This window comes from Apteryx mantelli, chromosome 8, assembly GCF_036417845.1.
Source record: "Apteryx mantelli isolate bAptMan1 chromosome 8, bAptMan1.hap1, whole genome shotgun sequence".
In the NCBI taxonomy this organism is placed as follows: domain Eukaryota; kingdom Metazoa; phylum Chordata; class Aves; order Apterygiformes; family Apterygidae; genus Apteryx; species Apteryx mantelli.
In genome coordinates, this window is record NC_089985.1 from 24,045,987 (window position 1) to 24,061,854 (window position 15,868).

At 33.3% G+C, this 15,868-nt stretch overlaps 1 protein-coding gene across 1 annotated transcript in view; it reads left to right on the plus strand.

The window, feature by feature from the left end:
- Positions 1 to 15,868, plus strand: part of HFM1 (helicase for meiosis 1) — a 40,892-nt gene that overhangs the window by 21,262 nt on the left and 3,762 nt on the right. Inside the window, exons 19-33 of the mRNA XM_013961211.2 lie at positions 2,482 to 2,562; positions 3,192 to 3,283; positions 4,142 to 4,248; positions 4,339 to 4,386; positions 4,602 to 4,699; positions 4,785 to 4,916; positions 7,875 to 7,960; positions 8,997 to 9,080; positions 10,201 to 10,358; positions 11,081 to 11,184; positions 12,675 to 12,830; positions 13,247 to 13,342; positions 13,729 to 13,847; positions 14,654 to 14,736; positions 14,877 to 14,986. Coding sequence (XP_013816665.2) covers positions 2,482 to 2,562; positions 3,192 to 3,283; positions 4,142 to 4,248; positions 4,339 to 4,386; positions 4,602 to 4,699; positions 4,785 to 4,916; positions 7,875 to 7,960; positions 8,997 to 9,080; positions 10,201 to 10,358; positions 11,081 to 11,184; positions 12,675 to 12,830; positions 13,247 to 13,342; positions 13,729 to 13,847; positions 14,654 to 14,736; positions 14,877 to 14,986 — 1,554 coding nt within the window. The remainder of the gene's footprint in view (positions 1 to 2,481; positions 2,563 to 3,191; positions 3,284 to 4,141; positions 4,249 to 4,338; positions 4,387 to 4,601; positions 4,700 to 4,784; positions 4,917 to 7,874; positions 7,961 to 8,996; positions 9,081 to 10,200; positions 10,359 to 11,080; positions 11,185 to 12,674; positions 12,831 to 13,246; positions 13,343 to 13,728; positions 13,848 to 14,653; positions 14,737 to 14,876; positions 14,987 to 15,868) is intronic.

Consider the following 15,868-nt stretch of genomic DNA (forward strand, 5'->3'; position numbering starts at 1 on the left):
TTCATTAATTTCTGTTTACATACTTTCAAAAAACCCTGTTTCAGAAATTGTCATCTTCCCTCTGTCATAAATTTAACCTTGAAAACAAATGTTGTAAAACTTTGAACAATTTCAGCTTATTCTGAAGCAGTTTAAAATTGCATGATTATAGCGTGTTAGATAGCAATAATAAACACCAGGTGTAGAAGGAGAATGCACTGTATTTAAGTGATGGATATTTTCATATCCATCATTCACAAATGCATAAATAACATCAAAAAGGAATCTTAGAGAAGTCCAGGGTGTGGCAGATCTTGTCCAGTGGTGGATTCAGTGAATTGACGAATTGGAACAACTCTTAAATTATGTATTTTTGATAAGTCACAATATGCATATTGTATGGTTTCACTTCAGACATCTGGACTGGTACAATATGAGAATTCCACTCCCTCAGACCATGGCATCTTCCACTGGAGAAGTATCTTTTAGTATATTGTTTGCTTGTTACCTGAAATTTGGCACTTAAGGCTTGAATTACTCATTTTGCTTAGGTGTGTGGAGGGAAGACTTGCAGTCTTTTGAACATTTCTATGCATGAAGTATTCCATATGATTTCAAGTCATATCACAGATGCACTGATTTAGTAGATTCTCTTAAGAATTATTTGCTGTGTTAATTCCAAACTTAGCTTTAAATGTTGCATATGAATAGCAAATATATAATACAATACCAGTGAAGTAAAAGTATGCAATTAGGTAATCAAAAGAGATTGTATCTACTCTTCAGGTGAGTAACAATGTGAGAATGAAGCATCCAACTTTACAGATAGGAAAAGACCAACTGTATTTAGCAGTACTATGTTTTTTTTCTGTTATATACTATAAAAATTACTGAAAGATTTTTTTTTTTTTTGGCTAAGGCTTGAATAAAACAATCATTTAATTTAAGGGTTTTTTTTGTAATACTATTTTTTAATTAAATACAATTCTGTCAGAAAACATACAGCTGACTAAATAGTTTGGGGATTAGTGCCTCTCTTCTTCCAATATGAAAATAGTATACAACTCTTTTTTATCTAAGTTTTATAATAAATCTCAAATAAATTGTAATCCAAAATAGAACACTACTTGCTAAGATTTCAACTGGATTTCTGCAAATCTACAAATGCAGTTTTCTGTCTTCAGTGCAAGTCCTTATGTCCATCCTATTTCTGTACATTTGTATACCTGACCATTTGGAACTTAAATATCTGAAGGGGGCCTGGTCCATGAAAGCACAGTATAGATTGAGGTATACTTTGAAATTTGTAGAGCCATCACTTGGATTTCGGTTACACATTTACTGAATTTTACACAAAATTTACAACATTCTACAGAAAATGTAGAAGCATCTGTGGTTGATGCTGGGCTTGGTGAAGCTATGCTGAGGTTGTTTTGCATAAGGGATACAAGGACCCACCTCCAGATGTTTCTAACTGTATACAGTGCTGCTTGAAATCTCCAAATATAAGACACATGGACTGTAACTTGCAGATAAAAAAACAGTAAGCAAAGAAATACAGTTCATGTGCTCTTTCAATTGTTTTCTTCATTTCCGTCTCCTTTAGATGAGGACATTTCTATTTTTGGAATGTGGGTTGAAAGGAAAGGAGGGAGTAAAGCATGTTCTGACCTAAATAAGCTCATACGGGATAAGGCATGGAAGGCTTCACTTCCAAATGCTTTTAGGTGTGGACTGTATTACCTTGAAGTGCTCTGATTTTATAAGCAACCTCTTTTTGAAGCTGTTACAGAAACTAGCTCACTTCCCCTACACACATGAAATATTTTGTAGTAATATATATCGTTAGTTATGTTTTCCTACATTGCATTTGTGATGTGAATGATTTCTGGTTGCTATGGGAACTATCACTTTGAGTGCTTTGGCAACTTATGTTTAAATTCTCAACATTGTATTAATGTCACTTTTGCCTTTTAATTTCCTTGGTTTTGAAAAAGATAAAAACAAACAAAACACTTTGATCATCCTCATGCAGATAAGCAACACCAGCAGGTAAATAGATTTACTGAAGTAAACACAAATGCAGTTGGTACAGTGTGAAAATACCCAATGAAGGACTCATAAATATCTGTGGATATTTGAAATTTCAACTATTTAAGTGTTACAACTTTAGTAGAAATCTTTTGCATAAATACTGTGAGTTCTCAGATTGTCGTTCAGAATTTAAATCCGCAGCCTATGTTTCTTGCATCTAGTTTCTTTTACTTTGCTACTTTTGCTTTTCTAAAAGAGTTGGACTGTCTTGTATCAGATATCTTTGAGGATATGAGCTTTCCCCAGAGAGAAGAAATTGTTCCCAACTTAAGTAGGAGCAGGATTGTATTCTACAACCTTTACTTGAGTTCAGTGGAATTACTCTGGTATATGTTCACTGCAGTTAGATGATGTTGTTCCTGGGTCGTATGTACTAAAAATATGTGTTTTTTTTCAAATTGTGGGCAGAGTTGTGTTTGAAGAACTTAAATGATTTATCGTCTTTTGATTTGATCAGGATGGATAAAGCAAATAATTTCAAATCAACAGGTAATTTTTTTTTTTTAATACACTAGTTTTCAGAAGTGATACTGAGATAGCAGTGAACTGCAAAGGGTCACAGCTGTTCTTGTGAACCACTGATGTCAATACACAGATGTAGGAGAGGGCAGAATCTGAACAATGGTGTGCCTAGAATATACGATAAAGTTAATTTAACAAATCATGGAAGTTTTATTCTCTTAAACTTGATCACTGTACAGATCTTATCTTTTGATGTTGCTGGAAATTTTGTTGCAGATTAGGAGAAAAGTGTAGAACATTATCACAGGATAATAGGACTGTGACACAGTGCAAAGAAGGAGAGGTTTTATCAATACCAGCTCTTCTCTACAATCTGCTGCTAGAAATGGTTGGCTTCTCAGCAACCACAGTTCACAGTCTGATATATTAGTGTGAATTCATCTTCATTGGAGAAAACTGTAACTGACACATACTTCTTTCTGCCACTTTATGATGGGGTCAGTAATATCTATCAGACAGCTGGGGGCAATAGTATCTTGAGTCAGTGGTGTTAAATCTTGTAGAGCCCTGTAATAAGAAATAGAATTCAGTTTTTGTGACTTAAAATATACAATGAAAAAATATTTGGCATTTTTCTTTATATTCTTCTTTTACAGAGACTGGAAGATTAATGGCATGGTATTATATTGCATTTGATACAGTGAAACAGTTTTTCACAATTAAAGGAACAGAGACTTTAAATGAACTGGTAATCTAACTTTTTAAAGAAAATTTACATATATCTGATTTTAAACAGAACCGAAGATACGGTTCAGAAGATTTTATTTCTTTTAAAAAGCTCAGGCTTTGTTTGTATGAAGTATAAGACTTTAGGAAATGTACCTAAATTAATTACACATGCAGTATTTTTGAGTCTTTGTACTCGGAGAGCTTTAGATTTCCACCTTTTTCCTCTGTTACTAACCTCACTTATGAAGATAAAATGATGCTGAAGCAGTTCTATTTATGTATAAAATACTCTATTGTCTTGTGTTATTAATTCAATTTTATTTTATTGCAAAAAACAGCTGCATGAAAAGCAGATGTTACTTTTGAATGAACGTGATTGTTTTAAGTCATTTTCCTCTGTTCATTACATCACAGGTTGTTTGTGTAACTATATTGTCACAAAAGGCATTTTGATTTCAAGCAAATACTGTGATAGAATAAATGGGCCATGAAGAAATGGAATGCCTGTTCTCATATAGCTATCTTTGTTACTAGAGAATGGTGAAAGCCAAGTGAAATATATAATAAACAACAAAAACTGTTGCTGTTTGAATTGCATGTCATAAAGTGTGAGCAATGCAGTTGGTTTTGGATAAGTTCAAGTAGGATAATCATTTAACAGTTTCATGAAAAATCTTTACTTTTTATCATAAAATGACCTGCATAGGAAGATGAAAGAAAGTTGGTCAGTATTAGGAAGGACTGATTGACCATCTTTTCATGATCATAGTGTTGAAACAACAAAATTTTTTGGCAGCGATACTAGAAAAAGTTGGAAGAAATAGTGGAAAAATGGCAGAGAAGAAAATAAATTAAGAAAAAAGTTATATTGTTACAGGTTACAATGATCTCCAGCTGCACAGAATTTCTAGATGTCAAGTTAAGAACAAATGAAAAGAAAATATTGAACTCTCTGAATAGAGATAAGAACAAGATAACTATCAGGTATAAAAGTTAAATGCATTGAAAAAAGAAGATATATTTTTAGCAGTAAATAAAGTGAGTGGCAGAAAATTTGTATGTTTTCATGTGTAGGTTCCCAATGGAAGGGAAGATAAAAACAAGAGAAATGAAAGTAAACTGGTAAATATTATATTGTGTTGTTACATTTTATTAAAAAACAGTCATTTTGTGAATGTTGAAGTCCCTGTTAAATTTCTGCGTCATTATATAGTGGATCAGATCTTTTATTTCATTGTTTTTATTCTGAACTTTGTTTTCTCATAGAAACTTTTATGATGCTATGCTTTGCTGAGGAGTACTGCTTACATACCAAGAAATAAATGTTTATTTTCCAGTCTTATTCAGGCTCAGCTGGGTTGCATTCCTGTTCAAGACTTTACTTTGACACAAGATACTGGCAAAATATTTAGAAATGGCATAAGAGTTACTAGATGTATGGTAAAATTTAATCCTTTTTTGTACATTTGATAATAAATTACACTTGATTTGATTAATACAAGTCTATCTTATTTTTACAGGGTTAACTGATTTTCTGGCTTCACGTAAAAACAACTTTTCTGCATTATTAAACTCTCTGATCTTAGCTAAGTGTTTCAGGTGCAAACTTTGGGAAAATTCACTTCATGTATCTAAACAGTTGGAAAAAATTGGTAGGTACCAAAACCAGTCAGAAGCTATAAAGGTGTAATCTGAAAGAGGATCGAAACTCATAATTATTATAATTTTTAACTTTTGGGGTCACTGTTTACATAATTAAATGAGTCTCCCAAATACTCATTTGCCCAAGTTGAGTATCAAAGTTGCCAGAATAGTCTGTCATGATCTAGGATGAAAGTAATCCATTTAGTAATTTTCTTCAGGCTTTGAATGTAATTCATACAGTGTTGTTCTTTTTTCTTAATGTTTATCTCAGTATTTTGGGCATACTCCACATTTGTATGATTGCATATCTCTGACCAGACTATGACTTCTTTTATTTCTGAGTTCACCTTTCCAAGGAGCTGTCACATTAGGTCCTATTACTCATGTGCATGAAAGCCCTTTAATTTGCACTGGCGTGAATAGGGAACCTGAAATAGAAGTAAATTTACAGTGCATGAGGTTCATAAATACATGAGAATCAGAAGTTCCTAATCATGTTTTTCCTATCACTGTGTTGTATGACTAGATGACCTTCTGGCTGAAGTACAGAGTTGTTATAATTATTTGAAAGGGAATTCAGAAATTCTGGACCCCTCTGTATTAAAAAAAAAAAAAAAAAAAAAAAGTTATACTTGTTTGAGGTAATAGTGTAGCCTCCCACTTTGATTGTATCAGATCTTCATGCTTTCAGAATTCACTGGGGTATTCTCTATGTTTCTTTTCTAAAGACATGCCTTTTCTGTACAAAACTGTATAGTACAGAGGTCTGCAAATTGGTGAAGCCCTAAGCCAGAAAATCCATATGACACAGTATATTACGGACCTACCAGCTCAGTTGTAGAAACTGTATTGCCTCATTTATGTGGTGCTGCATTTACACTAGGAGACAGGAGAGAGGGCTTGTTAGCTTCTGCACAGTGCGGTACAGTCTGGTGGGAACCCATTTCTACTACTGGATCAATGCTGAGTTGCACCTAGCAAGGAGCATCTTAGGAGTCTGCCTCGTGTTTAGCATCTCTAGGGGGCTAGGATGAGTAAAATCAACACAGCGCTTGGGGTGTAGACAAGTCCTTTCCTATATATCACATTCAATGGAATAAAGTCAGTTTTAGGTTTTTATTATTAAAAGTTCTGTATACATCTCTGTCTTGATTTGCTTTTTTGTATCTTTTCCTATGCTGTCATTACTCTTGCAGAGTATCTTACAAAGAATTACTAATTTTCAACTTTCCATTTATTCAGCTCCCAGGCTTCTTTGAACTATCTGCTGACAGTTCATTCTCTTCCCTAAGTCAAATAGTTACTGATTTGCTGCCTGTGTTAGGATGTCTGTCAGATTCTTGAACTTATGTCATGCTGTGGCAGCTAAGCCCATTCTGTATCTTTGTGAAGTTAGGTGAATTGTTTAACTTCACAGAAATGTACTGATACCTTTTAACATGTTTAGAAATCTCTATTTTCTAAACACCTCAGTATGTTATTGATAGTTTAGTAATCAGTAATGTGGCTTTACTCAGATTGAGGATATTTCTTCTTGCATTTCTACAACTGTTCCCATTTGTTACTCATGTTCAGTGATGATGATCCCTCTTGCTGTTGTATCAGATATCTGATCTCTGCTTACTTGTTCTCACAGACAAGTGATCAGTTGCCATCCATGATTTTATCACCCTCGCTACTTGTTCAGTTTGATTTCCGGTTCCATTTTTTTTCTTGATCAGAAAAAGATAGACCAAAAGTCCTGCATCATTTTTATCTCTTACACTAGCATATTTTCTTCTTTGGTAGAAACCCTTCTGCCATTTTGGGAACAAAAGAACTAGCCATCAGCTTCACTTAAAAAAACAAGGCAAGAACTCTAACTGAAGTACCTGCAGAAGTAATAAGTGATAGTCTTTAGTCTTCAGACTGTTTGCAAAGCTTCTACAAGGGAGAGGGTAGATGGGAAAAGGTGCTTTCCCCAAGTCGTACCCAAAAGGTGTTCAAATATTCTTCAAAGGAGAAGGGGTCTTAACAAGTCCTTTCTGTTTCTCTAAATCATGAAATTCCAGAGTTCAAATGAGTCCTTGCCTGTTAAATCTTATCAAGTTGCTTTAACATGCCCTCTAAAAAGCAACCTAAGAGTCTCTGAGAGGGGTTCCACTTAATTTTCAGAGTTCTTTTACCGTTCCTACAGAATTGTATACAATGAAGGCACATACCCACTTTAAGTATTTGGTACTATCTTTTATCTCAAATTTTTGTAGTCATTGTAGTAGACTGTAGTTCCAGGTAAAGAAAAGCCTCTTCATGCACAGAGTGCTGACTCTAAATCCTCGCTAGAAGCTTGAAAGAACTGGTAATCATGAAGAGGAATGAGATTTTATGTAGAATTCTTTGCCAGTCCACTTTCTGGTGTGGCAGATAAAGCCATGGGAAAATATTTCCGCAAAGATTTCTGGAATATTACGTTGATAAGTATTTTTCTTCTTGAGTGACTTTTACTATTATTTTGCTCAAAAAACATTGAGATCCATATGAATTTAACATATAGTTAAGTAATTCCTAGGGTAGAGAATAAAATATGAGATAAACAATGCTGTGTGAATGACGTGCTTTTTTTTCATCATGTAGGTCCAGAACACTTGTCTGTTGACTCTTGGTTTTGCATGAATAAGACCTGCAGAAAATGAATTATAATCTGTTTTATTTTAGAAATTGTATGAGGAAATTGTCAGTATTGAAATATTGAATGTTTTCATACTTGATTGTATTGCACTTGTTTTTACTATTGGATAAGTGGAACTAAATATTAAAATAGTTAGTAACTGAAAAGAAATTTGATAATTGCTGGGCAAAAAGCTAGGAACAAGCATACCTGTAAAATGATTTCCTTTTTCTTTTTACATGCTGTAATGCAGTTGTTGAGAATAATTTGAGATTAGTCATTGTCATTTAACAGCATACAATTTTAAAATTTTCAACAGGTGTATCGCTATCAAATGCTATGGTAAATGCTGGGCTGACCTCATTTAAAAAAATAGAAGACACAAATGCAAGAGAACTGGAATTGGTAATTTATTATTTTGCAGAAAAACATAAGGAAAATACTGAGTATTAACACTGTTGTTAGTAATTGCAGTATAATTATGTATCTGTTACATGACTGTACACAAATGCAGTGTTTTAAGTGATTTATTTGTTTATACTACTAAATTAATGTGCAGCAGCTACTCTTTTTTTCTTTAAAATGTGTATATTGTTTTGTTTTAGCAAATTTCATATGGTGATTTCACTGACTTACCTGGTTTGGAAAGCAGTTGCTTAAATATGTAGAATTTCATCATTAATATGTTTTGAAACAAAAGATGATACACGCTTCCCTTTTTGGAGTGTTAGAAAAAAACATGAAAGGGAATGTGTATTTACAGTTTCTCTCAATGTCTGTTAATGACGAAAATTGTGAATTTCCATTATTGCTAGTTTTAGTAAAAAAAGTCATAGAATAAAATAATTAAAATAAAATTCTTCTGAATCATCTATAAAACTCTTCTTGATTTTAGGGAACTTAGATTTTTTCCCCTGGATGAGAAAACAAAATTGAATTTTGCCAGAGTCCTGTTGCACAGCTTGTTTGGCACTTTGCTTCTTTTCTGAGGAAACTTTTTCCAGTGTTCTGGAAGAGATATCATGGACTTCTAAATGAAATGGACCTTACTGATATTTTTCTGTTTTGCCTTTTAGAATTGGTTTGATTTCTCTTTTCTGTCCCCATTTCGCAGTTTTCCTGTAAAATTATTTTTTCATTAAATCTTGGACAACAGACAAGAGTCATCTCATATAAAACTTAAGTAGTTCTTTGAGGTCATGGGCTAGTCGGTTGGCTGTTACTTGAACAGAAGAGGTAGCAGTATGAAAAAGTATTGGAATTTGCTTGTCTTTTGGCTCAGTTTCTGTTCTGGGCATCACCGATAGCAGAAAATTAGTAGTCCTAAGGGCTTTTGTTCTTTGTGTAATCACTCTGGTGACTTTGACTTCTTGGATTCATGTGTTTGTTGGTATCTCTGTTATCAGTTTAATGCATCAGAAATGAAACTAAATCTTTGCAGATTTTGAACAGACATCCTCCTTTTGGGAACCAGATAAAAGAATCTGTGTTACATCTTCCAAAATATGAACTTGACATTGAACAGGTAAATACTTTCATGTTTATGTTTTTATTCTCATTATATTTAAGTATTGTTAAATGAAAGGGCAAATACTGCTTTTAAGAAATCTTGAGCCTTCACTAACAGAAGATATGCAGTGTTGTGGCTTCCTTCTACCTTAGCATGTATAATGAAATTCTTAGAGGTCAAAGGAGAGCTTTGAAATGGACATTCCCTATAAATACATCAGATTTTCTTTTTTGTTGTTGTTCCTTATTCTTGTTGATAACTTTTTATATTAAAGAGAAGTAAACATTCTAGTTTTATATGTGAATTTGAGAGTTGTCTTCTGTCTTAAATATAAAAAAACCCTAGAGACAGAAAAGTATCAGTGTAAACTTACTAAACAAACATTAACTGATGCTTATTTTTTTTGTCACATTTAGGAATATATAGAAAGAGTAGATGATTATATTAAACTAGCTGGCACCATTTCAAAGGAAAGATGTAATTTGATGCTCCAATCACGTGTAATCGGGAGCTCTGGGGTTCCAATATGTATTCTCTCTTTGTCTTTGAGCAAGTCGCATAGATACTGTGCCTCAGTTTTCTGAAATACCAAATCTGAAAAATAACCTTCAAGTCTTTCATGAAGTTGGTGCAAAATGAAGACACCTCTGAAGTTAAAAAAACCTTTTTTAAAAGCATTTGATATATGTGTGAAATACTACTATTGTTACAACAGTCCTATTTTAGTTTGTCATTTGACGTAGTATCAGATGAGTGACTCTAAAGTTATTCTCAGAAGAAAGATTTAATAAGATAAAAATTTCATAAAGAAATGTTGGAATGGCAGAAATTTTCTTCTCATACTCTGTCAAAAATACCTTATTTTCTTTTTTCACATTTCTCTTTGCATTGAACAGAGGATTTTTTTCAGAGGCTTGATGCAGACCACCTTTTATTCTCAAAACTTAATCAAATTTAATATACCAGCTATGCTCAATAGCTGGTATACTATATAAAAATATCTAAGCACAACAAATAAAAATTGCACAGCAAATTGAGCTTTTGTGTTTCTATCAACAGTTAAAAATTTATGAATTTATGTATTACTTTGCACATTTTAGCAATTATGTCTTTTTCTATGTCATTTTTTTTCTAGCTTGCAAAATACAGTGATATGTTGGCTGAAATCTTAGTAACCATCAAACTAACAAACTTTGAACAGTTACAGACAAAGAGAACTGCACCAGACTTTCACTATGTAACATTGGTCGTAGGAGATGCTGACAATCAAGTCATTTTTAAACAGAAAATTATGTATGTATGGTCAAGGTTTTTTTGTTCACATCTTTAAAGACTTTTGGGTTTTAATGCTTTCTGTGTTCTGCACCTTTTGCAATATTTTCTGTTGATGCCGAGTGGTACAAAATTATTCATTATCCCATAACATTTTCTAGTCATTCTGTTGTCATCTAAAATACTACACAAGATTCAGCATAAAAAAAATCATGCTGGTGTGCTTGTAAGTACAGTGAGTATGTGTAAATATCTGTACAGCTCTGATGTCATGTTCTGGAGTCTTAATAATCCAGTTTCCATGTAAATGCAAAAGATGTAAAATATCTATTAAAATGATACATTCTCAGATTGTTACTTATGCTTCTTAGCTGGGTTTATTTAATCATATAGTATTGTTGAGACTGTTTTTCAGTCAGATATGGAATTAAATTCTCCAGGTGGATAAGCTATGCTTGGAGCAAATGGGGAAGGGGAAAAAAAAAATCTCTTCCAACTGCATGAACTTCGCCTGAGCTCTGGCCAAAGTCTGGCACTTTCGGCAGAACTGAAACTGAACTGCAGGATCCTGGCTCTCTTATGGCCACAGGTCATGTTTTATTAGAAGGTTATTCTTAGGCCACTTGCCAAGCAAAATCCAAGAACCAAAGCTGAGTACTAGGTTTTTAACACCACTGGGACCATAGTATACAATCTTGTTTTTCACTGACCACATGTAATAGAAGTTTACTGATATATTACAGGGATTCTGTATTGCTGAAAACTGGAAATTGGACTAAGAAAATTGAAGTGAAAAGAGCTGTTAAATCAGAGGACTTCAGTATAAATTTAATTAGTTCTGATTATGGTACGTTAATTGATATGCCTTTAAATTAAAAACAACTGCATAAGGATTTCAAATAAATTATTCAAACACTATATCAAGGCAAAAATATAATAAAATTAACTGATCTGGAAACAAAATTCTATTCATTGTTTTTATTGTGTTGAGTATTAGCTAACTGTCCTAACTACAAATCTGTTTCATTTAGTAGCATATTAATAGATTAGGAAACATAGAAACTGTTATTAGGAGATAGAATTTTGTTTTGTTGATACAAGTTAGGATTCTCTTTTGCCTTTCGTCCTCAAGCTGAATTATCTTTCAGCAGATATAACCTATCAGCTCTCTAGGTTACTTATGTTGGGAAGAGCTGTCTTTATCAATGTCTAGACTCTGCATTGTGATATAAAAGTACTAAATATGGATCCATCTGGTTCAGTAGCAAGAGATTTCTGCAACGGAGAACTTTGTGCCTTCACTTGTGTAGGTTTAGCCATTAGTCTCCTCAGTGTCAGCTTCTCTGGAGCTGAAGCTACCACAGCAGGTGCAGAGAGATGGTGATGACCTTGAAACACAGGCTTGTGCAATACAATTAAAAAATGGACTGGCTGTGTTAAATTCTGTCATCATGCCCCGCCTGTAAAGAGGATTGCTGTATGCTAGATTAAATGAAGTATATTTGTTATTTCCATGATGAACCTTAAGAATATTACAGTAATCCAGCCTAGGAGAAACATCTGTACTCCTACAGTTAAACCTGTAGCTCAGGAAGAAAGGAGTGTTTTCTTCTAACCAACTGGAAATAAATAAAAGAATTTCCTTTTTCTACTACTTGGCTATCTACAAGCTGTATTGAGTTCAGAAAAACTCAACAGAACTGTTAATTTTTCTCAAATTATCCCATTCATAACTTATTTTAAAAGCAGGACTTCCTAGCCTCTATTTAGTTTAAAGTCTGCTTTTGTTTCAGATGCGAGGGAAATGCTTTCATTTTTTAAAAGCCTGTCTGGTTTTCCAGCAATGTTATTTGCCTAATAAAAGCTACTCTTCCTACAAATAGTGTCTCTCATAGTCTTATATGAATCTTGGTTTAATTATCTAATACTAGAAACATCAGCATTCAACTACAAAAATGCTATCAACATCTTCATTTTATTCCTTTGAAAATACAGAGCTACTAATACTCCGATAAAGCAGGTTATAGTACAATTTTATAGTGAAAACTGGATCAGCAATTCAAAGCCAGAGCTAATCCTAGTTTTAAAACAATACAGAAAAATTCTGTTAAAGGGACTAGTATATACTATATAGTATAGCTAGATTACTCATGTAGGAACCATGGCTTTAATTTCTGAAAATGTGTGGGTTTTTTAAATCTTAAATTGTAAAGAGCCCATTCATATAATAGCTTGCTTTTAATGGTACATTATCTTAAACCCTTTACAAAAGTGAATGTAATAAGTAGTTTAGAAACATTTCACATCCATTTTAAATATTTTTGGCTTTTTTCAAAGTTGGCCTTGATGTACAGCAAGTGTATACAGCATTTTACTTAGGACCGAAAATGCTGAGAAGTAAAGTGATTATAAATCAAAAACTGAAAGCTGATTCTTCACTTGATACGTATCATGGCTCACCACAAAGACTGCCAGCAGCAAAAATAAATGCAGGTAAACAAAGAGATCACAATATTCAGCTAGTACTGGAGTCAAAAGAAAACTGAACGTTACTTTCAATAGAGAACTAGGTCTTTATTTATTTCTACTGTTTCTTTCACAAGTATAACAAGAATATAATGCTGCTGCTTCAACTTGTCAAGTACTACAGTGCATTTCTTTGATGAATGTAAGAAAAAAACTTGTCTGGTATCTCATACTTCTTCAATTTGGGTTTGGTGGGAGTGCCTCTGTTTTTCAGTGTGGTTGCTTAATTTCTTGCCCATTTTATTGTCTGAGCAGGCAGAACATTGTTGAAGGCAACAAGCTTTTAGCACCCAGATTGCTTTAGCCCTTCTTTTGCCGAATGAAGTACTTTCAACAATAAATACGAAATTTAAAATGAGCATTTCTGCATTATATTAATCTAGGAGGCAGATCTAAACAAGAGATTACCTACAGGAACTATGGGAACAGAGAATGCAACCATCACTGTAAAAATAAAGATGTGTGTGGACATGACTGCTGTGAGTTTCATTAAGCCTCTTATTTCTGTCACTTTTTGACTAGTATAATTCAGCATAGTCCATTGATACCAATGTCTGCATTAACAGAAGTTGTGCAAGCAAGTCAAGCTTAAGTTGTTGCTATGATGCAGTCATAAAAGTAATAATAAAACATTTTATTACACTTTCATAAGGATTACAATGTTTAATAACATTTTTCAGAACATCTAGCATATGATTTAAGAACATTGTCAAGCTTGTCACATTTTTGTATAAATATGAGTGCATTAAATATTTAGCTTTCAATAAAAGATACTAAGCTTAGTGGCAAAGTTTCCATTGATTTGAAAAGAGTTAGGATTTATCCCTTCTAAACCACTCTGAGGATCTTTCATTCCTTTATTCAGGTAAAACTGGAGTGCCTCCAAAGTCAGAGATGAAGGGAGATTCAAAGTTTTCTTTGTATCTAGCTGATTTAAGGAGCAGGAATTCAATTTCATCTGTACCCCCAGTAAAGCGATTAAAGGTTCATTTGAATAGAGTCATCCATTGAATAGATTTATTTTAATCTTTTATGTACTTGTATGTATTTATTGCTGGAGAGCATTTCATAACCGAAGTATGAACATGCAAATATGTCTCTTCTGTGTGGAATATGAACAGCAAAGAAGCACAAAGGTACTACAGGCCTGATAATCCGTGAAAGGTTCAGCTGCTAATTGAGACGCTTCCCATAGTATGCCTCTCTGCAAGTACTCTGTGTTTTTATTTCATGGGATTTGATAGATTGTGGTGGGTGAGCTACAGAGGCATAGTTGGAAGGTACTGTACTGTAACCTCATTTTGGCAAAATATGACCCGAAATGAAAACAAATTGTGGTATCTATGAGAATAATGTTACTAAGAGATCTTTCTGCATTGACACTGTGTGTTTATAAAAAAAAATTTTAAGCTCTGAAAGATTTCAAAGCAATGTAGTGTTAAACTAGTCTTTTCTGCAGCAAGAGTGGTGTTTGAGATTTTGGAGTGTTTTATTTCCTCCTCACAGGATTTTTTGCAGTAGAGGATGATTTAGCCTATAGCTAATAAGAGAAGAAAAACAGTTAGTGATAACCAGTCTGACCTTGCCAAGGTACTTGGATAGCTCTAAAGAAGCCTGTAATTCAAGCCTTTTAACTTATCCCATCGGATAACTAGACAGCAGAAAGAGTTAATGTATGATCTTTAAAAATATGCTAGTTTGATGCAATGTTAATGATGTTATTCAGATCATTAAAAAAACCACTTTTCAATGTGTGTATGTCCTGTCACTTACAATAATGTCTTCTTTAGATGCAGATGTTAAATCAGTCTCAAAACGTGGATCTCAAACAATTTGTTTTCACACCCAAATCTTTGATGCCAGCATTGCCAAGGTACTATAAATAAAAAAATCTGTCTTATTTTAGACAATATGTTAACTTTTAACAATTAAAAGCTGTGTTCTGAATCAAATTAGTTTCTGTTGCAACTTTCTTTAACTGTTTTACTGACACATCATTGTTTTTTTTAAAAGGTCTGACAGTAAACCATCATCTTCATCACCTTCAGTGGATCAAGAAGATAATGTTAATATCTTAGGAAGATCTCCGAAACAACTGCAATCCTGGAGTTATGGAAAGTGTAGTAAGTTATTGCTAATGTTTAGAATTACAATTTTCACTGTTTGGATTTGCATGTACTTTGTAAATTGACACTTGCTGAAATCATTACAACAACCAGTATAGCATTATGGAACACAGCATATATAGGGAAATAACAGTGCCCTTAGTTGGCTTTCCTTTTGATGTCAGTGGGATTTGCAAATGCAGATCTAAACTTGTAAATGTTCCTTTAAAAAACCATAATGATTAATTCTGATACATTAGGGTCCAAATCTATAAATACTTCTTGTTAGGTATGACTGTAATGTATTTCTACTGAAGCTAGTTGTAATACATGAAGTATTTTACCCCTGTATCCATTCCTTTTCACTTTTACTGAAAAATTTAGTGAAATAGCATTTTTTGGTAGTTGACAAAATGTGACTATTCTGTAACTAAGTTATTATTTAATACAATATCTCTATCTGGAAAGACATTTCCTCTTTCTGTTTTTCTTCTGGTGGAAATGATATAAAAGTTTTTATGTTTGCAGTTAAAACTGTCAGTCTTCATTATCAGTTTTTCTGTTTGGGGTTAAATGTCTTTATGTTTGGGATTAAAACTTTCAGTCTTCATCAGTATATAGCCATAATGTTCTGCCTTATTGCATACCTTTTGCCATTGTATTTAATGACTGTAGATAGATGCGAGTCAGACTCCTTTCTGGTTTTGGTGATCTTTGGTGAAAGAGGTAGTAGCTCCAATGTTTTTACATCATACTCAGATGGGAGAAACACTGTGTTGAGATAAAGTGATACATTGTTTAGTTAATACATGCTGCCTTAAGCTTTGGCAGCTATACTGTATCATTTCATTTTTACTTCATATTTTCAGGAGAAAATTGCAATCTTATTTCTTTAAATTA